This window comes from Petromyzon marinus, chromosome 25 (assembly GCF_048934315.1).
Source record: "Petromyzon marinus isolate PM22_M1 ecotype Great Lakes invasive population chromosome 25, UKy_Petmar_22M1.pri1.0, whole genome shotgun sequence".
NCBI classification, from domain to species: domain Eukaryota; kingdom Metazoa; phylum Chordata; class Hyperoartia; order Petromyzontiformes; family Petromyzontidae; genus Petromyzon; species Petromyzon marinus.
Window position 1 is genome coordinate 2,402,489 of NC_133691.1, and position 27,260 is coordinate 2,429,748.

Consider the following 27,260-nt stretch of genomic DNA (forward strand, 5'->3'; position numbering starts at 1 on the left):
AACGGGGATGCATAAAATTGACAGTGCAACTTCGGATGTCGCTGCATCGTTCTTTCTGCTACTCGACACGCAGGCCCGCAATCCCGTGACGCCCTGTTTGTGGATAGTGGTCCGAGTGATTTGTTTAGCACGTTTCAAATCAAATTACGGAAGCGATAGAGAAAAAACCCATCTGGAATGAACAACACAACCGAGCGACGAGGCCTCAAGGCAGCACCAATGGAACGGCTCCTCTGGGTTTCGAATGAACTCCTTGCCTTCTGGGCGAGCTCATTTTGCGGCTAATTTCTCCGGAGTAGTTAATTTTCGTTGATGGAAAAATCCGACCGTAACGCCTTGTGTCGTGGGGGTGTAAATTATCCGAGTGCGATAGTCAAGGCTCTGGCAGTTGCTCGCAACACGAACACCTCCCTCTGGCAATCGTGGCATTATTTTTTTCTCAGCCAAGGTGAGAGGAACAGCGGTTGTAACGCGTCACGTGATTTTTGTTAAATATAAAACAAAAATTGTCGCACGCAACCGCCGTTGCGCGCCGCCCATTGAATTTGTCCCGGAGGCGCATTGCCAAAATTTGATGCTGTCGGGAACGAGCGCGTAATGGATCGAGAAGGCGAGATGCATACATCTTACTTTGCCGTGATGTCCAGCCCGCCACGCCAGCGTACTCGCGGCACCGTAACCGCAAATTGGTTAACGTGGGGGGCCATTCGTTAAGTTGAAAAATGTGGGCTGGCTGCAACAGCAGAGGGGCCAGCGGTCCTGCTTGGCGCGACACATTATGCCACGGGACACTTTAATTGGGAAATAAATTACACCCGGTTTGCGATCGGTGTTGAGAGCTGCGCGAGAGATTACAACATGGGCGTGCATTTTCACGTGCACATCGAGAACTTGGGTGCAAAGGCTTAGCTTAGCCAAGACAATGGCAATAGTTTATTCTCACCGCGGTGGTAGCTTTGTTGCAGGGGCGAGGTGTATTTAATCTCAATCCACTCAAGTAATGAGACGATTTACATTCACGTAAGATCATATAAATGGGGTTTGCACAACTGAATTTAAGTGTTTTTTTAAGCTAAAGTATAAAGCGAGGTCGGTTGAGGATTTACATTTGGATAATTCCTTTAAAATTTGGCTTAATAACAAGCTCCAATGAAAAAGGTTGCTCGAAACCAATTTATTTGCAGATTTTATTTTCCCCCTCACAAAACTTGACGGACGAGTAATGTTTGTGACTCAGGCACCCGACAATCATCCGTAGACTGACTCTCGACGCCCCTTAACGTATGTACTTTGCACTCATTTCGAACCGTGCTAAGGATACAGCAGACTTTCATAAATAATAACCGAATCCCAGAGGTCACGCGTGCACCAGAAGGCCCCAGCACTATCCGCAGGGCACAGTCTCGTAGGTGTGTACCTTTTTATTAGCATCATCATTAACATCACCCATGCGAGGAGAACACCCCCCCGGTTTCACCAACTCCGTAAATTGACGTCGCATTTTAAAAGGAGGAGAGTGACACCTTGCCCAGGAGCCACCCCCCATTACAATGAGCAGCGGCACAATGCTGGCGTGAGACGACATCGAAGTGGGCGAATCGTCGCCACTCTGCTCAAACAACAACTCGTTAGCACATTCTGTTGTACACACCCCCCCCCCCCCCCCCACATCGTTAGCGCAAAGCTGCCCAGTTATTGTTTGTTTTGTTTAGGGGTTATTAAATAAACCCGTGCGTGTGTGTGTGTGAGCTCCTCCGGCGGGGAAGGCTGCGTTGGCTGGGTCATGTAGCCCGCATGCCCAGCCACCGCATGCCGAAACAGCTTTTGTTCGGCCGGATTGAGGGGGCTAAGCGGGCGCGGCACGGGCTAGAGAGAGATGGAGTGATGTGGTACAGGAGGACGTGGAGCTGAGTGGACTTGCTGATGACTGGTACCAGCGGTGTCAAGATCGGCCTCTGTGGAGGAGGCTCGTGAAGGACGCTACTGGGCAGTTGGAGGTAGTCGCCCTCCAACAACAACGGAGGGCGGAGGAGCGACGCTCACAACAACGAGCGGAGCGCCGGGTGGCTAAAGCACAGCAGGTTGGCACAGTATGGGGCACAGGTGGTGCATCAGCCAGTCATCTCAGTCGACCCGTGGCACCTGGGTCTGCCCCGTGACCTCCTGCCAGCAGGCGTTCGACACTTCACGTGGCCTCAGGGTGCACATAGCCTGGCACAAGCGTCGTGGTGACGTCACCGCCACTTAGTGGCGAATGGCGGTTGTTGTTGTGTGTGCCGTAATGGATCATTGGACCAAATAATGGGGGAGACCGCTGTAAGGAATGACCTCTGGAAACAATGTTTTTTTTTTTACACAGCGCACGCAACTCTTAGCTGCAACTCTTCGCGACCACGCCGTTGTTCGACAGCCTCGAAAGCCACTGCCGTCGACGTTTACGAGGGGTGAAATGAATTCGCTCCCCGTCACGATCCAATGAATCGTCACTGATACATGGAATCGTAATTCCAATGTAAACATTCTGCATGGTTCATGTAAACGGAGGCCGTGGAGGTGATCCTTGCGGGGTTAAAGGTTTAAGCCCAGCAAATGATCGCATGCTTAATCTCAGCTGATGCCGAACGGAGCGGCCCCTAGTAGTGGCTGGAGTGTGCCACGCTGAACAGAATACGTAAAACATATTACAACCTGAAATACATCGATTGTTAGCGAATACGCTTGTGGTCTGTAGTGCAGAAGAATAGCAGCATTGTACAGGGTGGTCCGGATGTCTTGTAACCCACCCCTCCCCCCAATTAATTGGCCCTTAAAAACATTTCCTTTGCATGTGTATATATTTTTAAAAATAAACCGTACAAAAAAATACGTTGTAGAGAATTAAATGGGGGGTAACAAGACATCTAGACCGCCCTGTACGGTATGATGTTCGGTTCTGATTATATTATCCGGTCGAGAGCTTGGGTAGATGCTGAATGTTTTTTTTTAAAGCATGTATCACGAGCTAAAGAAATGCAACGAATAGGCCAATTGATGCATCGCTATACCCCAAGTAGTCCGGCTTGGCAAGACAGGGCTGTCAGCTGCTATTTCATGTTTGCTTAAATACACCGCCAAGTGTGGCCAACTAGGATTATACAGAGTGCGAATGTCAAATCGGTGACAGATTGATATTTAATTCATTGGACATGGCCCAGGGTGGACGTGAAATAAATCAGGGCAGATGGCACCGTCAGCTTGAAATGGTCGAGCTGTGTTGATGCCCGCTGCACATCGCAGAAGCAATGGCAGAGGCAGAGACAGAGAGAGAGAAAAATAAATACTGCCCTGATCTTGTTTGGCACGATGTCAAAGCACAAATTTAGTATTTAAGCTTGTCCAAGAATATTAAGTGTAAATTATATTCAAATAGTTGGAACTGTTTATCGTAAACGTACTCTCTAAAGACAATGGTTTCCAAATCGACTAAGTTAGCGAAGATTGATGAGTAACTTTTGTTATCGCTGCAAAGTTTAGGGAGTGAAACATCGCACGAATTATTTAAATTGCAAAGGGACGATTTGTTTGTACAAAGCATTCTACAATGTCAACATGCAAAACATAATTATGTTTTTTTTTTACACGTGGCAATTAGTCTAATTTACGGAAAATACATCACTATGCATGAACAGGGGGAGATGTATAATGCTGCTAACAATGCGTGCCATAGGCGGTTCAAATTTCTAAAGCAATTTTCAAGCAAGTACCATGAGCACCGGTTTAATTACGGTCTCATTACTGGCGAATGGGCATCACAATGACTCTTGCTTAATCAATAAATCCTGAAGCACTGTGAAATGCACAACTCAACTCGGGCTGACAATCAAATTGGAACTGCAAACACTGTGAAATGCAAAGCACGGGAGTATTTACCATATGTCTAAACGCGCACTTTTTCTGTACACATAACGTACACTTGGAATGCAGCTCCTGTGCAAATTACATGTGAATAAACATACCCCGTAATTGCATAAGTACTCCACGACTGATAACTTTGAATAATTGACAATAAACGGGGTGTCGGAGCAGTGGCGAAATGGTTAGCGTGCTGTGAAATCTGCTTTAATGATGACCCTGCGATCTGCTTTAATGATGACCCTGCTGTCATCATTAACATGCACCGACCAAGCGTGGCGAGTGACGCGGCACGGTGGAAGCCTTCACCTTGGCAGTGGATTCACGAAGGGCTGCAAAAAGTTATTCATCACCAGTAAACAGTGGTTGCACGTATCCACATTTAAACGTGCAAACGCACACGAGGCGGGGCAGGCAAGTCAGTTTCTCGCTTCACACACGCGAATAGAAACCCGGGGGTTTCTTTTTTAGAAGATCTTGTACGTCGCCCTTCTCTCCGCCCCGTTTCTCCTTCTTCGCTCTTCATTCGGACCCCTTCTCAGCACGGACCGTGCCCTTTGAGCAGCCGCCAGGGATTTTCTCACCGCTGCCACCGCCGCCTCTCGTGTCCATTTCCCCCTCGTCGAGAGCCCTCGCACTCGGTGTTCGGAGCACGTCCGTTTCCTTGGCGCCCTGTCCAACCTCCGCGACCTCCTCCCCCTGCTGCTCCCTGTCAGCCCCCCGCTTACGCTTGTTACTGACGGCGCTCAATTTGCTCCCCTCCCTGGTTAGCTTCATGCTCGGGAGGCCCAGGCTCTCCACGCACACCACCGCGGCTGCCTGCTCCGCCAGCTTTTTACTCTTTTCCCTGTTGGGCGGGGGAAAGAGAAAACAAATCACGGGGCACGTCACAAACAAGCGGAGACAAGGCTCGCCCATGTAGCCGCACGGGCTGTCGAGGCAGGTGGCGTTAGCGAGCACCTATTACGGACGGAGTGGCCCTCGAGGAAGTGGTGCGACCCACAGGACCACGCCGAACCACATTTGCCTACCCAGTGCCGATGTTTAAGTACCTCGCGAGGCGCCGGTTTAAACCGCTGTAGTCTGTGCTACTCCTTCAACGGAGGAGCAGCACAACCATGTGAAATCTCTCCTGAAGTCCAATCGTGGCGAGCAGATCTCCACATTGGCATTTAGCCTCCGGAAATATTGCCATACGCAAAAATCAAATTGGAGGTCGAGTTTAACTAGAGGTTATGATACTCGCTGCTGCTGTTGCTGGCCGAGGCTGGGAATGAAACTCTGGTTAACTGGGTTCAAGGCGCATTGCATTGCTAACCTCTGCACCGCCGCTCCCCACAACGTGCGCGTCACACGCACATCAAGAGTCCACGTTCGGTTCAAAATATCGGATCACTGGTGAGGAGAGATAACAGGAAAGCGATATTGTCAATACGCCATGAGGCTTCATACAGGAAATGGTAGATCTGTGTGGGACCATCCAAAGTGACGTTAGAGATCTCTTAGGATTGTCATGAGAGCCATATCTCAGAGCAACCACTCGGGCATATGCGGATAAAGGTTCTACCCTTTCTGGCAAGACAACAGGTGTTAAGCAGTTCAAACACCAAATAAGATACATTTTGCAAGGAATAAAGTCTGCATTAACCGCACATACTTGTGGTGAACATACAAACAAAGAAACTTTTTCACACTTTGATACTGCGAATAAGGTCTCATGGTAGATACAGGTTGCATGCGCACACACACCGTGTAGCACAAATGAAGAGGCAGAATAAGGCAACGTTGCCATTTGTGATATTGTCTCATTCACTTGCACATGCCATCATGTGTACATGGTTATGTGTCCCCTGGGATGGAGTGGAGGGGCACTGCTGTTATAACCCTGGCGAACTGAGTTCACTGGAGAGTAGCATCTGTTCTCTGGCTCCGACCTCCTTCACCAACGTGCACGAACCAGTGCGGTGAAGTATGGCCAAACCTCCATGACGACATAACGTGGAGAGGCCTTCAAACATCAGCGCATTTTTCGATTTAAAGCTTTCGTGACTGCAGGGATTCATCTTCTTGGTTCTTTCGGTAAAGTCACGTAGAATGGAAATAAAATAATAAAAATAAAACATAATAAAATAAAATTCTCACGACGTTTCGGCCACAACACATCAGCGCATTGACAAACAACCATAAATTTGGATGTTCGCCACAAGTACCGGTGTGTGTTTAATGCCGAGTTGACCCCTCGCAAAATGTTTCTATTTGGTGTTTGAACATCTTAACACGTGTTGTATTGCCAGGAAGGGTACAACCCTACTCTCTTTTTCATACTGTGACACTGTAAAAAAGGTCCCGTGACACAACCGTAAACGATTACTCAAAGAGAATAAGCACGTCGACACGTTAATTAACCGCACCGATAATCCGTACAGAAATCCATTGGCGAAATAATCGGCTTTGGCTCAGCTCCTACCGCTGCGTGAGACGCTGGGTGAGACGTCACCGTAATTGCGTGATCTCACCAGTTGACGGTGGAATATTTCTTCCCCGCCACCACTGCCACGGAGCGAAAGAAACGGTCTTCGGATCGCTGCTCCTGCAGAAGAAAACGACCGACGGCATCAACTTGTCCCAGGTTTCTAAGCAAAAGCTCTGAAGCTCTTCTTCGTTCTGCTGTGTACGCGTTTCTCGCATTCGTCTCGATAAGTGATTGACCAATTAAAAAGAAAAACTGGGCTCGCCACTGCGCAATGTAAAATTGAATTCAAGCTGCGGGTTGCAACGGGTACAAGACGCAAGACAAATGAAAACGGCATGACGAGCAGCAATCACAGCATGATCGTCTCCTCCAAAGGATCTAAAATGCAGCGTCAGCTTTGTTGAGGTCGGCATCAAAGGGATCCAGATTTTTAAAAAAACATGTTTGAGAAATGACACAGTTATATATATGAATACATAAAATCAACATGGACAGCCTTATTTTGTGAACTCACCTAATTTCTGCTGCTGTTCACTTCACCAATTAGGAGTAAGGTCTGCCGCTTGAAGCACATCAAACGACGAACATAAATGTGTGGTCGGCCACTCACGGTTGTGTACTGGGGCTGGCCGTGTTTCGAGTGGCGGCACCACTCCAGGACAACGGCCTTGGGGGTGACGTTCTCGGGGTATTCCCTCCTAAAGCGTGGCACAGCGAAACGAGACACCTGTGAGCAAAGGCGCAGGTGAAACAATTCCACGCCTGTCGCGGCGACGTCATTGCGACGGCCACTGTGAGCGGCGGCACCGTGTAGCCGGAGCGGCACCGTATAGCCGGAGCGGCACAATTATGACTGCGTGCGGTACGACTGTCCCCGCCCGTTTGATCCGACGACCGACGGGCAGTTTCAAGATGTGCCCCGCGAAGTGCAGCAGCGTGGACGTCCAGGCTGCTGCAACAGCTGCAGCAGTGTGGACGTCCACGCTGCAACAGCTGCAGCAGTGTGGACGTCCACGCTACAACAGCTGCAGCAGTGTGGACGTCGCGCCCGCGAGGCACAGAACGACGAACGCGAACACGCGGGAGGCGGGGCAAGATCTAACGTTCGATTTAACCATCGTTCGGTTTAACTAACGTTCGATTTAACCATCGTTCGGTTTAACTAATGTTCGGTTTAACTGACGTTGGGTTTAACTAACTTCGGTTTCACTATCGTTGGGTTTCACTATCGTTGGGTTTTACTAACGTTGGGTTTAACTAACGTTGGGTTTCACTATCGTTCGGTTTAACTAACGTTGGGTTTCACTATCGTTCGGTTTAACTAACGTTGGGTTTAACTAACGTTCCGGCAAACACGCGGCCGGTATTCCGGAGTATTCGGCGTTGTTATTTAGTGCCCGTGTCCCGTCGCGACCGTGTGTGGCCCGGTGACTGCATCTGCGACGCCGCACATGACATCAACGGACGGCATTGATGATCTCCAGCAGCCACACGGACATTATTTTTGCGGATAAAACGTTCGTAAGGGTAAGGCAATTTTCTCGAATACTCTAGAAAATGATGACACCTGTCAGCAGGCTAAAGGCTATTTACTTGAAATCCGGCATCTGTCTGTTCACACGAAAAATTACACCCAGGCACAATAATCCATTTTTAAATAAAATAAATAACAGCGCTGATGTAAAAAAAAAACGTTGCGTTCTCAATCAATACCCGGCATGGTGCATGAAGACGCTGATGGCGACGTACGTTTAGGTGAGAAATGGATCGTTTAAACGCGTTCATCTCGTACGGAATTCCACGTGTTGAGCACAAAGCTCATCGGTGCGGAGCGAATGACATTCGCACTCCTCCGAGAGTTCACACAAAGTAAACGAGAAATATGTTGAATGGCATTTGACCTCGCACGAACGTTAAAATTCATCTGTACGTACTTGATTTTTCCTCCGCCCACAAAATCAACGGAAAGTAAATTAAAAACTATCCCGAACGTTTCAACGCCGCAGTAATACCCTCGCCATTAGAACGTTGGCTGAGAAGTAATGATCGTGTGCAGGCAAGGAGAAATAACGTGACCATATCTCTCCATGAATCGGGCTTAATCAAGTCAGGGCAGAGTACCCCCAGTCTATGGGTAACAATGCATCGTTATTTCCTCGTCAGGCGAGCATTCTTCGTTATTAAATGGGAATTCGTATCGTTAAATTCAGCTCTACATTTTTAATATTTTCACGATTTCGATTCACCCCTCTGCGCAGACCTCTCTGATTTAGGAAGGCGACAGCAACGTTAACATTGCAGTTGTTCATTTCAGTCAGTTTAACACGTACAAATATTATTCATAATTCACTCTTCAACACACCGGTGGGCTAAAGTAGTGAACTATTTGTCTTTTGTCAACGTGACACTTTTTTGGCCGTGTCGGGTGGTGGAGGGTTACGACACATTTATAAATAACGCGATCTAACCCAAAAACCTTTATTATGTTGTACGTGTGTTGTTGAACTTCTTTCGCACCATACGTAGCCAACCGTGCTAATCGAAGGTGTGTGGGAAGGACAACTAAACACAAAAAGCAGCTCTACAGAAATGAGTTTTCAATCTAGATTTTGAAAGTGCATAGCTCCAGTGGCTTCCTCATTTCTGTGGTTTACGTCTGCTCCTCCTTGGCGTTTAAGAGTCCAACATTCTGATCCGTATGTCAATACTGCTCTTATTACTGCCTGATATACTTTCCCTTTCAACCAAGTCAGACTCTTCCTGGCATTATTATGCTGATGAGGGGCATCATCATGATCACACTGCCGTAATGTTTTGATTCGCACCGCGGACTTGCAATCCAGAAGTCACCGGTTGGATCTGCTGGCGCAGTGGTCGAGACAATGGCGTGACTTCATTAACCTCCACCGCCTGTCCACCGCGCAGCACGAATGGTCAAGTGTGCTGTTGTTGTTTTCCCACCTCTTCCAGGAAGGGGTTGAGGAGCCAAAATATTATCTTGCGGAGGGTCTCTCGAGAGCTCCCTCTCATGGAGGCCCTTCCGCCAGCAGTGGTGTGAGTGAGCAATTGCACGGCCTGCACATTTACTACCTTTCGTCATCACCGCACTGCCAAATGCTAGTCGTCTGGAACCTATTTCGCAACGTACATAGCCTACCTCTGATCAGCACGGTTGGCTACGCACGGTGCGAAAGAAGTTCAACATACGACGGCCATTCGCCACTAAGTGGCCGTGACGTCGGCACGCCGCTTGTGCCTTGCTACGTGCACTTTAAGCGAAATAGGTTCGACACGCGCGCACATACACGCAACCGCGCAAATTGGAGGTGCGGGTGGCAGCGACGTGCGAGCGGGCGAGGGGCCTCACCGGTCGAAGTGAGCGTAGGCAGCGGTGACGTCACTGGCCAAGTCCGACCGCAGGAGGCGGCTCGTCGCGTCCCTGCCGTTCAGACGCTCCACAGCGGCGCGATGCCGCTCCCTGGCGTCCCGGCAGAACTCGCCCATGCCGAAGAGGTCACTGCGCGCCCGACGTCGAGACATTCAATGCGCCGTCGATCGTGTCGTCATGTCCTGTGCTGTGCAGGACGAGGGCCCGGTCGGGCGCATTATTGCACAGGGTCGTGGACAGAGATCCCCCGGGTGGCCTTTTAAGAGACTGTTGGGGGCAAGTGCCGTTGGCGGAGCGGCTACGGAGGCCGGCACTGTGGCACACGAGGGCGGGGTGCCCAGCACCACGCCCAACCGCCTTTGTCTCCACCAGTGGCAATGTTGGCCGTGAGCGAGAATCGAACTCAGGTCACCGGGTTCAAAGTGCAGCGCGCTAACCGCTACACTAACGCTCCCCACAGCAACTCTCACACACTTTTTTAAAAGCTTTCCAACTTTAGCCATTAGCACTGTCCAGTCGTTACAGGTGGTGGCTTACTATAATAATAATTTACATTTATTTGTAAGGCATCTTCGAGTAATGTCTCATGATTCAATATGACCAAACCTGCAGTATTAAGTGGTGTTGCAGTTCGTGCCTTCGCTGATTTAATACTGGAAACATGAATCAATGAGTTGGCCAAAACTTGGAGACACAACACATTTTTCCCTGACAGCTGCCCTTCAGCTTCCATGCTGCTAATCGAATACCTCTAAAGACAAATGCATGTTTGAAAATCCATGCATACGCATGATTTTTCAACACCTGTTTAAACGACAAGTCTGGGTTATTGCTCGATGAGATGTGGAGATTGACACTGCAGGTGTCATGGTCTCCGGTTGTGAATAACGCCACAGGGTTATTTCCTTCACACTTGCTACGGAAAGGTAACAACACCAATGTGCATAACAAAAGAGCGTCTTTGGTCAGTGAGCACAATACTGGCTATGACACTTTGGACATTAACAAAAAAAATATACACATAGAGAATTGAGGAGAATTGCATGCCTGGAATTATACCGAGCGACAGGAAGAGAAGTATGTGGATGAGAGAACACAAGCGAGTGAATGAAATCATTCAAACCTCTGAAGAAAGGTGAGTGGGCCCTGGGCAGGACACGTCACTCGAAGGGAGGATGGCCAGAAAAAAGTAATCATTAGGCATTAATTTATTCACTGCTGGATGGAGGCCTCTCCATGCTCACAGGCCTCTTTGTAGGTTTGAGCAATGCGGTGGGTGAGCAATTACCATGTCAGAGGGCTTATCACGTGATTGTCAGAGCCATCCATTAAACCTCTGCTACACATTTAAATTCTGCTCGTCTTACCCTCAATACAATGCGACAAAAAAACCCATATAAAACGCGCCTCCGATTAGCACTGTTGGCTACGTACGGCGCGAAAGAAGTTGAACATACACACATACGTACAAAACTATCAATCCACGAATGGATTAAGTCTTTCCGAACACGATTTCGTCATGTGCGTTGGTGAGCATACTTCACCCACGCTGGCTAGTGGAGGCCGGTTAAGGGGGTGATGCCCAGCACCCATCAGATACCACTCGCCACTGATGATAGTTAATTACCAATTACTATGCCTACCACTCCGTTTGGAGAATGAAAGGGGCAGGGATGGAAAAAAAGACGAAAATAACCCTTTGATTTTGAAGACCGATTTTGAAAAGGCCATGGTGACTCAAGTTTGATGTTTTCCTTTCAAGAATTAATATTTATGGCGAACGTGTCCTAAATTGCTTGCCGCGGTCGATGTGAAACGTCAAGTCTAAAGGTAAATATAAAAAAAATAAATCCACACATTTCCCTCCAAGTACCCCCTTGCCAAAAAAAAAAACCTTCATAAACATTTCCCCAAAGAAAAGGATATTGTGGCACTTGGCGATGGAATTTGAATACATTTCAAAATTCCCAAACCTGGTGTCAAAAGCAGCAGCTTAGCCCTCGCCGAAATGTTAACATGGGGGTGGGGTGTGGAGAAGAAAGGAGGGTTTGAGGCGTCGTGGGGATTATCGGAAATGCCACAGCACGTGGAGAGGCGTCACTCTCATTCGCAGCGGTTTTACAGTATTAGCAGCCGAGCCAATTTTCACGTGATCGACAAATCGAATTCCAGGCAGCATTATGATGCTATGGGGTCCATTAACAAAGTGCATGATGCGTCGAAGACACTGAACGCCGCGCAGACTCGCGTTCAAGAGCATCGTGTGACGACATCGCATGCCGATGTCACACCAGGGGCAGAAGGATATATAAAATAAAATTGTCGTCTTATGGTGGACACAATCTATTACGTATTTTCCGATTTGTCCAGCTCTCCGATGTGTTTTGCTGTAGCTGCCGCGTGTCTGACAATTCTGCCTCCACTTGCCGGGAGCTTCTTCATGAATTCAACGTTAAAATTCTACAGGGCAAACAGCCCAACCACGAATACCCACGAGGTGGTTTGCATTCGACTGTGTTGCACGTGGTGGTGCGGTGGCTCACGTGCTACACAATGAACATCGTGACCTGAGTTTGATTCCCGGCCACATCCGAACCGGTCCCCGTTTTCCACAAATGCGGACAAAACGGACGTGTGGACGTGCATTTGTAAGCGGGCGGCAGTTGAAGTCAGAAAGAGTGCAGACAGACCCTTTATTTCAACCAAGGTGTGTGTCAATTGAGAACTACAAGTCTCTTTTTGCAAGGGAGACCCAGTTGCGCACATACAAGCACACAAGAGGAATAAAAACGTGCACGTGCATGGGTTTTGCAATGCTTTCCAATATGCGTTTGTCCTCGGAGGTACTTAATTCGCGACAATGAAGGCCGTGGTGATTGCACCAGGCTCAGGAAGCAGGACGTTTGTAGGCCGCAATCAGATGATGACGCTCAGATAGTGGATTTACAGGGGAGGAGGAGGAGGTGTGGGCAACACTTATTTATTTGGCTGGTTTTCCCTGGAGGTCGGTCCAAATAGCAACACAACTTTCTCATACAGCTGTAACCATATTGGACCATCTATTGCGAGAGTTATCCACGTCTCCCCCCCTTGCCTAGAGAGAGACAGAAGGACGAACGGAAAAGGTTATGCATAAACGCTTTTAACCAGAGTTGGCAAGCGTTAAAAAGCAAATTTCACAGCAAAAACATTAAAGGTAACATTAAAATAAAATCCAACGCAACAGAAGCGATACATTCTTTACACAAATCAATCACACACATCCAAGATGCAATAGTATGTCATGAGAAAGTAAATACATTCCCTCGCATGATGTGATGGCTGGGCTGGCTGGCTTCCAGGGTACAAACTGTCATTGCTAAATCTTACTTAAGAGGATCAATTTGAGCTCTGTTGTGCTATTCAACAAATGATGTGGTAATGGGGACACACATATTTGTCTCAAACATGTGCACTTTGTTCACTGGCAAGCACAGATGATGGAGAGCCATTGCTTTGCTCCAACGAGGTAGCAGCACTTCAATACGCAGATCGACATTCCCAAGGCCACCTTAGCAGCATTAAATAATCCTTCGTGCATTATTATGACACATTTGTGCTTAGAAACGGAGAATAAAACCGACGGATCAATGCAATCACACTGTTTCCCATGACGACTACCAGGGTATTAATAAAAGGTGGCATTTCACTCAAAGCCACATGCATTTAACCCGTTACAAACAGTAGCCAATGCAGACGCTCAGAAATGTCGGTATGAAATAGCTGTCCTTAGCACGTCTGCACGTCGCGAAGAAATACCAAGCATTCACTCGAACACGAGACGCACACTGTCCTGCAATGGACCCGTCCCGCCGGTAAACCCGCGAGCACGTCTTGACGCAACCGAGCTCGCACTGCGCTGCGTGGACGAGGACGGTAGCACGCATCGCCCCGTCTTGGACTGTAGCTCGCATCACCCCGTCTTGGACTGTAGCACGCATCACCCCGTCTTGGACTGTAGCACGCATCGCCCCGCCGTGGCGTCGTTGAGCTGTGAGTCGCGTTTAAAAAGAAAACGCTCCACTCTTCTGACTCCACAAATTACTCGACATCGCACCAATCCCTCGCCCCATTGCGAACCTTGCGAGCGCCCTCCTGAAAAGTGAAATCTCGCGACTCGCGGAGCGAGGCTTTCCTGGGCCATCAAAAGTCACCGCTGTGATATCATCGATGGGGGTTACACTGCACGGCCGAAACTGTCAGGTGAACGCCGAAGTCTTCAGTAGGGTGTACGCAGGAGCCCAATGCCAGCCGACTGGATCATGGATTTCGTTTAAATTGCTGCAACCTGGAAGGATTGACATTTACCCGTTGTTAAATCCGCTTGGCGTATTTTTCTCCCTATTTCCCCCGAGGAATTTCATTATGCACATCACTGAGAAGCTGGCAGGCTTGTTAAATTAAGCGTGCATTTGTAATCATCGTAATTAAACGTTAATCAGAGTTTGCTTGACAACTTCCAAGTGCATAAACAAATACTGATGAACTGTTAATCCAGCGATAGAATTTTGATTGTGGTAGTGCTCCTAACGTTGACTGCTTCAATGAATCTTTACGGTTCTTAATTGAAAATGATTTTCTTTTGCAAAAGATGACTACTCTAAATGTGCACTCTCGTTTGAGATATTCCATTTCATTCTCGAGCACTGAATCACACAAGTGTTAAAGTAACAATTAAAGTCTGGAAATTTCGTCAGCCTTCGACACCATCAACCACTCGCTCCTCACTTCCCTCCTGAAATCCGACTTCGGTATATGTGGCTCAGCACTCAAGTGGATAGTTTCTTCAATGTTCAGTCAGGGTGGGCACGTCCACATCGCCTGAAACAAAAGCATTATGCGGGGTTTCCAGGGCTCCGTCCTAGGCCCCCTGCTCTTCACAGCCTACACTTCCCCGATCGGCCGGCTCATCGCAAGTTTCGGTGTTAAGCACCACCCATACGCGGATGACACTATTCTATTCACCGCCATCAATTCTAGCAATGCATCTGGATTCGAGAGGCTCTCGGAATGTACCACCGCCTTGCAACAGTGGTTCACTGCACACAACCTAGCCCTTAATACGAAAAAGTCAGTGGCCATCATGTTAGGTACCAGGCAACGTCTCAACTCATCAGCACTCCCAACACACATACACATCTTTGGTCATCAGTTCATGTAACTTTCACCTGAAGGTTCTCAGACACCTACGTCCTCTCATCTCCACTGAAATTGCCAACACATTGATTGGCATGTTGCATAGTTGGGTCTCGCCTTGACTATTGCAACTCCGTCCTAGTCCGGACCTCCACTGGCAACCTAAAAAAACTTCAAAGACGACAAAACAACCTGGCACGCGTGGTCATTGGCCGCACTCATCCCCGTCTCTACTCACTTGCCTCTCTCTCCGTGCCCTCCACTGGCTACCCATTGCCAGCAGGGACACATACAAGATCGCCTGCCTATGCCACCGTGCCTTCACATCTGCCTGCCCCCCGTACCTCTCTTCATTACCGACGACTTGCAGCTCAGCACACGGCAGATGCCTGCGCAGCGCGACTCACGACCTCCTCTTGATACCAAGATTCAGGATGGTCACGTCTATGCGCCGCTTCTCGGTGGCAGCCCCAACAGTCTGGAACGCCATCACCCCTCTGCACATTCGCAGCATCGCCTCAATCGTCTCCTTCAAGAGACACTTTACAAACTCACCTCCACAACCACGCTTTCCAGCGACTCTGAGCTTGGCTCCGCACCTCTGAGTTGCGGCTGTTACGTCCGCAAATTTGTGCGCGTTATAAATTGCATTGTTATTATTATTAAAGTAAATAATTAAAGTGTTATTGTTTATTTTAAATGTTTGGTTCTAAGGCCTTTCTCCTTGAGCATCCCTCGAGGATATGTTGGCCTACTCTTCCACGACTAGCCGAGCGTCTTGGAAGAGGTGGAAGTTACCCACACTTTACCCTACAACACCTGAGCCGCCCATCGTAGACCAACTGACCTGTGCCCATTCTTACTGCTGAATGAAGAAAAAAATGGCAAGGGGCAATTAAGAAACCAACACCATTGTTTCAACTTTCCACGCCAAAATATATACATCGAATCGGCCACCCTCTGGAACGTTGATCGCTGTCACGCGTGAACGCAGCTTCTCACTTGTACAGCAATGCTGCGATTGGACATGTTAAATACCACGAGCAGCAGATATCGTTTGCAAGTTCAGCCCGCTAATTCAGCACTTTGTGAATTCCCCGTGCGTACGACAGCATGCCGTATAATAATTTGCAGCCTGAGTCAAGCTGCTGCGAGATGAACGCCTCCCTCAAGCGGCTTGAGCCGCAGGGGTTGTTTGACCATACTTCACCATGCTGGGCCGTGTGGGTTGGTGAAGTGGCTGACCCAGGACTGGTTCAGATAACTGTCGTTCACATTAGCCACGGCTGAGAGTCGAACTCGGGTTACAGGGTTCATCGCGCAGTGAGTGAACCACTGCCCTTACCGCTCTACCCCACAGAATTTGCCAAACCGCGACTCCATAGTTGCCTGCGGCTCCCGGGGCAGTTGCAGAGTGCACCCCCAATGGAGGCGCTGACAATTTGTAACTTTTCAGTATAAGTTAATTTGAAAATATATATATATATTTTTTAAAAATCATAAATCCCTGGAAGTGGCAGCAGCCCAGCACACTTACCCCCGAGAGCGGAGCCAGACACAAGCACTCCCGGGGTGCTCCCGCAGATTTCGAAAATCGAAAACTCCACAGCCAACCGACGCGAGAGAACGGACCGCATGACCGTCAAGTGCACATCGTGCGGCTCTCGGCCGTTGGGGATCTTGGCCATGCGGCCTGCAGGGCCAGGAGGTTTGGGACAGAATGTACGTACGAAAAAAATATATTGTTTTTTTTTTTTTTAAACCGGAAAGTCACACGCTTAAGTCATTGAAAAATAAACATCCGGGAGCTTAGTCACTATTTTTCCACAGCCAAAGGTGTTAGTGAGTTATTTCTGGAGAACCGCATTTGACGCCTGAATATCCGCGTTAACGCCACAACACCCCCCCCCCCCCGCAGTGGTCTCCTGTTTGCGGCTTTGCGTGGCGTAAATTTGTGACGCGCTGACAATCTGCGCAAAAAACAACCGAGCATTGTGGTAAACACACCGCCACGGTGCAGTGCATTGTGGTAAACACACCGCCACGGTGCAGTGCATTGTGGTAAACACACCGCCACGGTGCGGTAAATTGTGGTAAACACACCGCCACGGTGCGGTGCATTGTGGTAAACACACCGCCACGGTGCGGTGCATTGTGGTAAACACACCGCCACGGTGCGGTGCATTGTGGTAAACACACCGCCGTGGTGCGGTGCATTGTGGTAAACACACCGCCACGGTGCAGTGCATTGTGGTAAACACACCGCCGCGGTGCAGTGCATTGTGGTAAACACACCGCCGCGGTGCAGTGCATTGTGGTAAACACACCGCCGCGGTGCAGTGCATTGTGGTAAACACACCGCCACGGTGCAGTGCATTGTGGTAAACACACCGCCGCGGTGCAGTGCATTGTGGTAAACACACCGCCGCGGTGCAGTGCATTGTGGTAAACACACCGCCGCGGTGCGGTACATTGTGGTAAACACACCGCCGCGGTGCAGTGCATTGTGGTAAACACACCGCCGCGGTGCAGAGGGCAGCCAGGATGTAAGCGGACCACCAGCCCAGCTGACCCTGTCCATTAGGGGTGCGATGATTCACGCACACGCCGCTATTCTCAGGATGACGTTCGCCGAATCGTTGCGTGCAAGAATCGACCGTGTATGCAAATAATACGGTGATGCCGTTTACATCGAATGGCACGGAACGATAATAATTGTTTGTACAGAAAAGCCATGCTGCGTTCTGACTCTTTTACCAGAGGGGGTCCCTACATTGGGTTTTTATTTTAAGATGTTTACAACCATTGAACAAGTGTCCACAGAAGATAGAAGAGCAAAACAAAAGTTGAACGAGAAGTAAAGTACAAAATGCGTTGGTAGAAATGAATCTAAGGGAGACCCTGAATCGAGACATCAGCCATGATCTATCCACTGCTGCATGAAGGACTTCCATCGTTATCTCAAACGGTCACGTGACACTAACAACTCATCTGGCTCCTGCACAGGAGCCGATGTCATTGCTATGCTTACGTGGCGGCTGTATAATCTCATGAATATTTATATCCCCTTGGACACGCCCCTCTTGGGCAAACATCCCCACGGAGCGACCAGGCATGTAGGGGAGGCTTCATCCCAACTGCACCTACGAAGGGCTTTAAAGCACCGAGAACTTCAATTCGTTTTGGAATTTTTTTTGTCGGCATTTGCTGCAGTGGTAATTTTATGTTTACCAAACCAAGCTTAATAGCCTATTGGGAAGCCTACAGCATTGCAGTCGACTAAAGAATGTCTTTATAATGTTAAACAAATCCTGATTAAGTAAGGCACTGATATGGTGTGGTTTACAATTCACGAGGTGTGTTACAATTCACCCTGTGATAGTATTCAACAGTCCATTCTTGTGTGCCATTTTTTCAGCCTCGCTGGGATTCTAATATTTTTTTTTGTCTGTTGGACGAATACCTCCCCCCCGAGGGCATTGCAATTGATTCAACAATCCACGTAGCTGCTACACACCAGCCGAGTTGAACGCTCCATCTCCGTGGTGGATGTCCGACTGGGTTCCCTCCTTTGGCTGTCACTCGCTCGTTAATCTCGAGCACCGGCAATCGATCCCTTCTGGCGGTGATGTGCCCTGTCCGAGCCCACTTACTTTTCTTAGCAGCCACTATGATGTCTCTAACCTGCTCATGTTCTTCAATTCATGTGCTCCTCTTCCTGTCTGTCAACGTAATTCCAAGCATGTACCTCCTCCATGCTTCTTAACGCACTCTTCTGCCCGCTCCATTTCTCCATTACCATAATAAAATGCAAACCATACGAACATATAATTTTCATAGAATTTGCGTACAATGTAAATAATTGATTCTCGCACGCGCAATTCGACGTGTGTATCGCCGAGCATAAAAATCGATCTGCATCGATGGATCGAATCGTCATCACATGCCCACAACCCACTTAATCGTGCTTTATAACAACGACCTCCGGTCCTCGGATGAGCGATGATATCTCGCGGTCACTTTACCCTCCTCATAAGGACGCGAGCACACGTACACGCATTTTCCAATAACACATGGCGGCGAAGGGAACCACGCACTTATTTTATTGAGAGTGGAAGTGTGTGCGTGCAAGTGTGCATTTGCCCACGCGGTGACGCACTGCCGAGCGAGCGTGGGAGGCCTCGTGCCTTGCCCAGGTTTAAGCTCCACGTACCTTATTTCCTCCAAAGATTGGCAGGCGTACAACTGCTTCCCCAAGGGACTCTCGAGCTGATCGCGAAGCATCTGGCAGAGGCAGTACTTGGTGTTGTGTTGGGAGTTGTCATACTTCACTGCCTGTGTGAGAGCACGGGGACAGTGGCATTGAGCGCAGATTACAGCGGGAGCTGCGCAACTCTCTCACGCAACGTTTGTGACATTTTGTTCGAGGGTTGAAAATTGCTAAAACCGATGAATATATATTTAAATATATAAATGCCAACATTTGCGCAGGACTTGAATTTGTCGACCAGCATGTACAACTTGTTTAAAATCGAAGGAGACAGTGTATATTGATTTTAAATGTTTTGTGAAATACGTAATAGCAAATGACATTTAAAATATTGAAGATTTTTTTTTAATGCCAGCCAGTTTATTGCAGGTGTAGCTGACTCATCTCCGCTTGGGTTTATGCAGCACACTTCTGCAACTATGTACGTGGCAGGAAGACGAAACTTTAATGCAGGAAGGAGACGGTTGGAATGTTTGAATGATTATTAACATCATTCGCAAAAAAAAAACATTCAAGACAAATGATCTCCTCACGTAGCGAATGTACGCGTGGATGACGTCGTCCAAAGGAAGAGGGCCCTCCTTGCGCAGGACGGAAGGATTCCACATGGCGGCACGGCCAACCATCACCGAAGTGGTCCCGCAGGCCTCCTTGAACGTTTCGATGTCCTCGTAGCTCTTGATGAAGTCATGTGACCCTCCGCTGTCAGGAACACATGAAAGACGCATGAGAGCCGATGCCGAAATTAATGCAAATTTTTATTTGGCGAGCACAATTACGGCCCACTTAAAAAAAATTATACTTCACACACCGTTTCAAAATCGTCACCCTGGATTATCTCAAAAACAATGATTCAATGAATACAGACACACCACTACTATGCACTACAGAATTGCACTATTTTTTGTGTGGAATATAAATCGTCCTTGCCTGAAAATAATAAGGCATGTCAAATTTTTGATTATTCTACATTCAATTAGAACATTTTCATTTAAATAAAAACAATTTGATAAATTACCACATAGGCCACTAATCTAAATAATAGTTTTAATATGGAAGGCTTCATTAACAATTAACGTTTCTGTCTGGGTCTCTTGTGCCTTTTTTCGTCCCATTCTGTTCAAAACACTCAGCCTGTACCTGGAAATGCGGTGGAATCTAACACGAGGTGAGGCTCGATGATAGCTATGTCCATGAGTTGTGAAGTGTTTACCGTTTTAGCTACGGACGGATGTGAGCATGTGACGGTGTACTCTCCATCACCACGGCAAGACAGCACAACCACCCATCACGGACACGCGCACACATGAAACTAACGCTGAATGATAATAATAATAATAAACATGGACAAACAATTTATTCATTTTACGGTTAACCCAAGTGAATGTTCATTCCCTTTTCTTGCATTACAGACCAGACGTTTGATCAATCACCCAAAATAAACAATTTGCACATGTGCACTACACCGAGCGTAATAAACACATTTGTTAGCATTCATAAATGGGGTGGCTTACTTATATGCACTATTTATAATGAAGTAAAAACGGCTAGATATGGCCCATTAGGCTTATATATATTTATTCTGTACAAAAGAATGCTTTCAGCATGCCACGGATATTTTTGCATACATCTAAAAGCATTTTCAAGTATTCGTTTTAAAAACGAACGAACGAAGATCCAAAGTGGCCCACGTGACTCTTGGTTCAGAGACACTAAGTCAGCACCTCTGAAAACCGGGGTTCACATCTGCGTTACTGTCCTCTTTGATTAAACTTAATTCTCAAGCGTTAGTGAGCTGATGGTCTCAGCCCGGTCACCAAAGATTCCACAAAACAAACCCGATCATATAAAAAAATATATGATTAGTCATATAATGTACCGCATTGACATTTTGCTCAAGGGGGAGAGTTACTAAATGATTTGCAGATTGTGGATGATCAAGGGATGGTGACAAGTAAAGAGATTGCAAAGGTTGACAGATGGGATAAACATTACAAAATAATACGGTGGAGGATACACTGAAGCAAAAGTGATAAGAAAATAAATTAAAAGTGGAGTAAGAATAATAATCACGATTAATGAACTGGCATAGAATGTGAAGACATTCTGCTACTTGGGCACAATGATCACGGAAGATGGGTGGTGTGTAGCTGAAATAATATTAATGGTTGGCATGGGGAAAGAGGTATTCAGCAGGAGGAGAGAGTTGTTGACAATAAGGAAGAGTGGAACAGCAAAGACAGAGAGAATCAAGATGATTGTGTGAGGCAGATCTTTGCACGGAGCAGACAATGAGAAAACGCAAACTGAGACAGTCAGATGCGTTTAAGACATGGACATGAGAAGGATGCAGAGGGTGGAGCTGGACAGAGAAGCGGACCAAGGAATAATATTAAATCCAGCTCTGACACAAATACAAATCTCAATCCACTGACACAAATACAAACCTCAATCCACTGACACATATCTCAATCCACTGACACATATCTCAATCCACTGACACAAGTACAAACCTCAATCCACTAACACATATCTCAATCCACTGACACAAGTACAAACCTCGATCCACTGACACAAATACAAATCTCAATCCACTGACACATATCTCAATCCACTGACAAAAATACAAACCTCAATCCACTGACACATATCTCAATCCACTGACACAAGTACAAACCTCAATCCACTAACACATATCTCAATCCACTGACACAAGTACAAACCTCGATCCACTGACACAAATACAAACCTCAATCCACTGACACAAATACAAATCTCAATCCACTGACACGAATACAAATCTCAATCCACTGACACAAATACAAACCTCAATCCACTGACACATATCTCAATCCACTGACACATATCTCAATCCACTGACACAAGTACAAACCTCAATCCACTAACACATATCTCAATCCACTGACACAAGTACAAACCTCGATCCACTGACACAAATACAAATCTCAATCCACTGACACATATCTCAATCCACTGACAAAAATACAAACCTCAATCCACTGACACATATCTCAATCCACTGACACAAGTACAAACCTCAATCCACTAACACATATCTCAATCCACTGACACAAGTACAAACCTCGATCCACTGACACAAATACAAACCTCAATCCACTGACACAAATACAAATCTCAATCCACTGACACGAATACAAATCTCAATCCACTGACACAAATACTAATCTCAATCCACTGACACAAATACAAACCTCAATCCACTCACACAAATACAAACCTCAATCCACTGACACAAATACAAACCTCAATCCACTCACACAAATACAAAGCTCAAGCCACTGACACGAATACAAATCTCAATCCACTGCAATAAATACAAAGCTCAATGCACAGTGTGTGGGAATGTGGTCTCCTATCGTGTAAGCATACAAAGAGGGCCACTTGTTGAGCAACCGCTCTCGTATATCCAGGGTCGGACCGCTTCATGAGATTTCAACGTGGATTATCTACCCATGAAGTGATGCTGCATGCACACCAGGAATAAATACTTGCAGAAAGACCAAAACACATTTGAAAAGAGCACCGTAAATCCACATTGATAAAGTATCTTGCGTAAGAAAGATCCATAACATGGTGTTATCGGAACTCAAGCGCTACTGCCCACGAGCCACATCACATTAACGTTTACAGTGAGAGAAAAAAGTATTTGATCCCCTGCTGATTTTGTACGTTTGCCCACTGACAAAGAAATTATCAGTCTATAATTTTAATGGTAGGTTTATTTGAACAGTGAGAGACAGAATAACAACAACAAAAATCCAGAAAAACGCATGTCAAAAATGTTATAAATTGATTTGCATTTTAATTAGGAAAATAAGTATTTGACCCCTCTGCAAAACATGACTTAGTACTTGGTGGCAAAACCCTTGTTGGCAATCACAGAGGTCGAGGTTGACGTTTGGCAACTCGAACCTTCAGCTCCCTCCACAGATTTTCTATGGGATTAAGGTCTGGAGACTGGCTAGGCCACTCCAGGACCCTAATGTGCTTCTTCTTGAGCCACTCCTTTGTTGCCTTGGCCGTATGTTTTGGGTCATTGTCATGCTGGAATACCCATCCACGACCAATTTTCAATGCCCTGGCTGAGGGAAGGAGGTTCTCACCCAAGATTTGACGGGACATGGCCCCGTCCATCGTCCCTTTGATGCGGTGAAGTTGTCCTGTCCCCTGAGCAGAAAAACACCACCAAAGCAAAATGTTTCCACCTCCATGTTTGACAGTGGGGATGGTGTTCTTGGGGTCATAGGCAGGATTCCTCCTCCTCCAAACATGGCGAGTTGAGTTGATGCCAAAGAGCTCCATTTTGGTCTCATCTGATCACAACACTTTCACCCAGTTGTCCTCTGAATCATTCAGATGTTCAATGGCAAACTTCAGACGGGAATGTATATGTGCTTTCTTGAGCAGGGTTACCTTGCAAGCGCTGCAGGATTTCAGTCTTTCACGGCGTAGTGTGTTACCAATTGTTTTATTGGTGACTATGGTCCCAGTTGCCTTGAGATCATTGACAAGATCCTCCCGTGTAGTTCTGGGCTGATTCCTCACCGTTCTCATGATCATTGCAACTCCACGAGGTGCGATCTTGCATGGAGCCCCAGGCCGAGGGAGATTGACAGTTCTTTTGTGTTTCTTCCATTTGCGAATAATCGCACCAACTGTTGTCACCTTCTCACCAAGCTGCTTGGCAATGGTCTTGTAGCCCATTCCAGCCTTGTGTAGGTCTACAATCTTGTCCCTGACATCCTTGGAGAGCTCTTTGGTCTTGGCCATGGTGGAGAGTTTGGAATCTGATTGATTGATTGCTTCTGTGGACAGGTGTCTTTTATACAGGTAACAAGCTGAGATTAGGAGCACTCCCTTTAAGAGTGTGCTCCTAATCTCAGCTCGTTACCTGTATAAAAGACACCTGGGAGCCAGAAATCTTTCTGATTGAGAGGGGGTCAAATACTTATTTCCCTCATTAAAATGCAAATCAATTTAAGACATTTTTGACATGCGTTTTTCTGGATTTTTGTTGTTGTTATTCTGTCTCTCACTGTTCAAATAAACCTGCCATTAAAATTACAGACTGATAATTTCTTTGTCAGTGGGCAAACGTACAAAATCAGCAGGGGATCAAATACTTTTTTTCCCCTCACTGCACTTTTGTTCCTCCTAGAGCTATAGAATATCTGTTGCTGACCACGATGGATGGACCCACAGTTTCCCCCTAAAATCTCACAGCTGGCAGCGTGGTAGAGGCATTATTTCTCTGGCACGTGGCCCAGGCAACGCACTGGCCTCCTTTTTCCATTTACCCTGACCCCCAAGCCACAAGCGTATCGAGCACGCCATGTGCTCACGGCGACGTCCCATCATCTCGTTCCGCTTAATGTCACGAGAGACAATAAAAGACGCACGAAACCCGGGCATCCAAGCGTGCGCAATACATGCCTTTGAAAAAAGTGCTCGGCAACACACGATGTGTGACATCGTGATGTGAAAGGGCGAGAGGGCTATTTAAATTAACTTTGCAGGCGCTGAAGAAAGCCGGCGCCTCCAAATTATGTGTCACCGTCCATTGGCTGCGATTGCTGCCGAGCATTCAAAAACATCAACACCGTGATCCGAATGAGGTCAGAGTTCATGTTTGCTGATCATGAAAATGCAAGCACCCGTGACGAAAATGTTTCACAAGCGTTGTCTATCACATCCTGGGTGATTAAATTAACCAGACCGGACGCACAAGTAATTAGGTGGGCAGCATCTGTGTTTTCATGGTGTGGCTTCAGGTCAAAATAAGTCAGCATAATTATCCATACTTGACAGAGTGTATAATTCCAATGAGATAAACATTTGTAAATCTACTAGACTGCATTCAGTTGGCCAAACTAACATAAATGACCAGGTTTCAAATGAAACGTATCATACTCAGATTTGTTTTGCAATGACAAAAACATTAAAAAAGAGATTGCACCTTACCTTTATTTTTAAGACCGCAAAAGACTATGTAAAGCCATTACTTCAAGAGGCAAATTTACACACACATACACACACATCTATATTCAAGAAAATAAGTGACGAATTAAAAAAGTAAAAACAAGAACATCAAATGTAACTGTAGCAAAGGGCCTATTACGTGTCACCCGAGTACCATGGGCAAGCCACACGACTGTGCAATGTCATCTCAAAATCCATCCCTGTGCAAGCCACCAGCGGAAGTGCGATATATTGACGGCTTGCCGCTAGTGTTTGGCAACCAGTGTTTGTCATGATCATCCGCGTCCGGCCTCGGTCGATATCGGCGATGCCAGAAAGGTGCACAGAGGGGAGATGACGCACGTCCTGGTGCCGACGATGGCTTTGATGGAACAAAGCATTCGGTGCGCACAGCAGGGGAGGGGTGGGGGGGGGGGGCGTGTGCCGGAGGAACGGCGGAGGTAGAAAAGAGTTCAAGGCGCAGCCGTGCAATCGCTTGCTGTTGGAGAAAGGGCCTCCGCTCGAGGGAGCTCTCGGGAATCCGTCTCAAGGGCACGGTGGCCTATTTTCTGGCACTGGCCAGACATCTTGAAAGGGGCAGCAGCACCCACACTTGACCCCACCACACGCGACCTGTTGATCGACTCACCGTGGTGGACCCATTTTTGCTGCTGCGTGGACATCTAATAAACTTGCACGATTGTAAAAAAAAAAAATTTGCCCAATAAGAATTGGCGAAGATTTAGAGTGCGGAGACTACCAGCCTCCCTCTGTGGGCATGCTCGTTTATCGGCTAAACAACCAAAGTGCTTCAAACTCCGTCACCGTGCGAGCATTTGGAACGAGGCTCGCACTACAACCGTACCTACGTTGTCCGCGAGGTTACATGGCCTGGCAGTAGCGAGTTTGGCGCTTGTTGCTGTAGAGGTTCACGGTTCGGTTCGAATGCAGCGGCCGTCTTAATTAGCGCTGCGAGTTGATCAACAGTAATACCACCGAGCGTCACGTGCTTCACAGTGGACGTGAAATATGTCGTGACGTCAATCTCCAAGTGCAGGCCATTGTGTGCCGGTGTCATAAGTAAATCCATCATTGCCCTCTTAACGCAAAACACAAAACATTGGCAGGGCCCTCCTGAAAAAGTGTCATCAGACTCAGTGACAATTTCCAAGGTAACGATAAGAAAGCTGTCGTCAATATCGTCGTCATCTTTTTGGCTTGCCAAAGTGCAGAAGTGCAGCAAGTGGATTAATTCCAATCTGTATAGGCATTGAGTGTTACACCACTTCACGCATGTAGATTTTCTCCAGGCACTACGGTTTCCTATCGCATGTGTAGTGTAATAGTGCCGGCTGGTGGACAGCGGTGGCAATTGTGGTGGACAAACAGCACACACGCGGTAAGGATCACGGAGGACCCCGTCTGGAGGCCCCTGGAACCTGCTGGCGGGTTCGAGAAGGGAGGCGCGGTCAGGGCGGAGCCAGGCCGCGCCGGGAGCATAAAAGGAGCCGAGAGCGGGGGGCTCGAGGCCGCCGGTGCTGGGAGTGGACTCGCCTCGTCGTTGCTGTCGTCTCGTCAACGTCGTCGCTGAACGTCTCCGCTAGATACTGCGCTACGAAGGAGAAGCAGTCGGCTATCTCAGTCGGCACCGTCAGTGTTAGGCGGCTAGTGTTGTGTACAGGCTAGGATCAGTTACTGTGGAGAGTGTGCGGACGAGACCGTGAAAGTTGTTAATAAAGGAAGTGCCTCCTAGAAACTCCGTCTCTGAATCGTCGACACTACGCGTGTATAAACACTCGTTAACGGAGTTGGTCAAATATCCCAATGTTGGATCACAGAGCTCGAACAAATTCAGTTGTTGAAAGCGCCGGTTCCGGTTTCCTTCCTGCTCTCGTCTGTGGTTCCCCCCCCCGCCCCCCCGCCCCCCCGCCCCCCCGCCCCCCGCGCCTCTGTGCAACGACGACTGCACGTTATAAATTCTACTAGAGATGCAATTTGCAAGGAAGACGCAATATATGTATTTTCTTCATCGTCATGACAATCATCCCCAAAGGGGCTCTCCG

The 27,260-nt window shown here is 47.5% G+C and overlaps 1 protein-coding gene across 5 annotated transcripts in view; it reads right to left on the reverse strand.

Moving 5' to 3' along the window:
• Nucleotides 1-1,159: 1,159 nt before the first annotated feature.
• The window catches only part of DUS2 (dihydrouridine synthase 2), a 166,681-nt gene continuing 140,580 nt past the window's right edge, over nucleotides 1,160-27,260 (reverse strand). For 4 of the 5 annotated variants that reach the window (XM_032960728.2, XM_032960727.2, XM_076069623.1 and 1 more), the window contains 6 exons: nucleotides 19,731-19,899; nucleotides 19,141-19,262; nucleotides 9,732-9,881; nucleotides 6,975-7,062; nucleotides 6,408-6,481; nucleotides 1,160-4,738 (listed from right to left, as the gene is read on the reverse strand). In XM_032960728.2, coding sequence (XP_032816619.2) covers nucleotides 4,414-4,738; nucleotides 6,408-6,481; nucleotides 6,975-7,062; nucleotides 9,732-9,881; nucleotides 19,141-19,262; nucleotides 19,731-19,899 — 928 coding nt within the window. In that variant the 3' untranslated portion in view covers nucleotides 1,160-4,413. Of the gene's footprint in view, nucleotides 4,739-6,407; nucleotides 6,482-6,878; nucleotides 7,063-9,731; nucleotides 9,882-19,140; nucleotides 19,263-19,730; nucleotides 19,900-27,260 lie in introns of those variants that run through there. The other variant, XM_076069624.1, reaches the window with a different exon arrangement.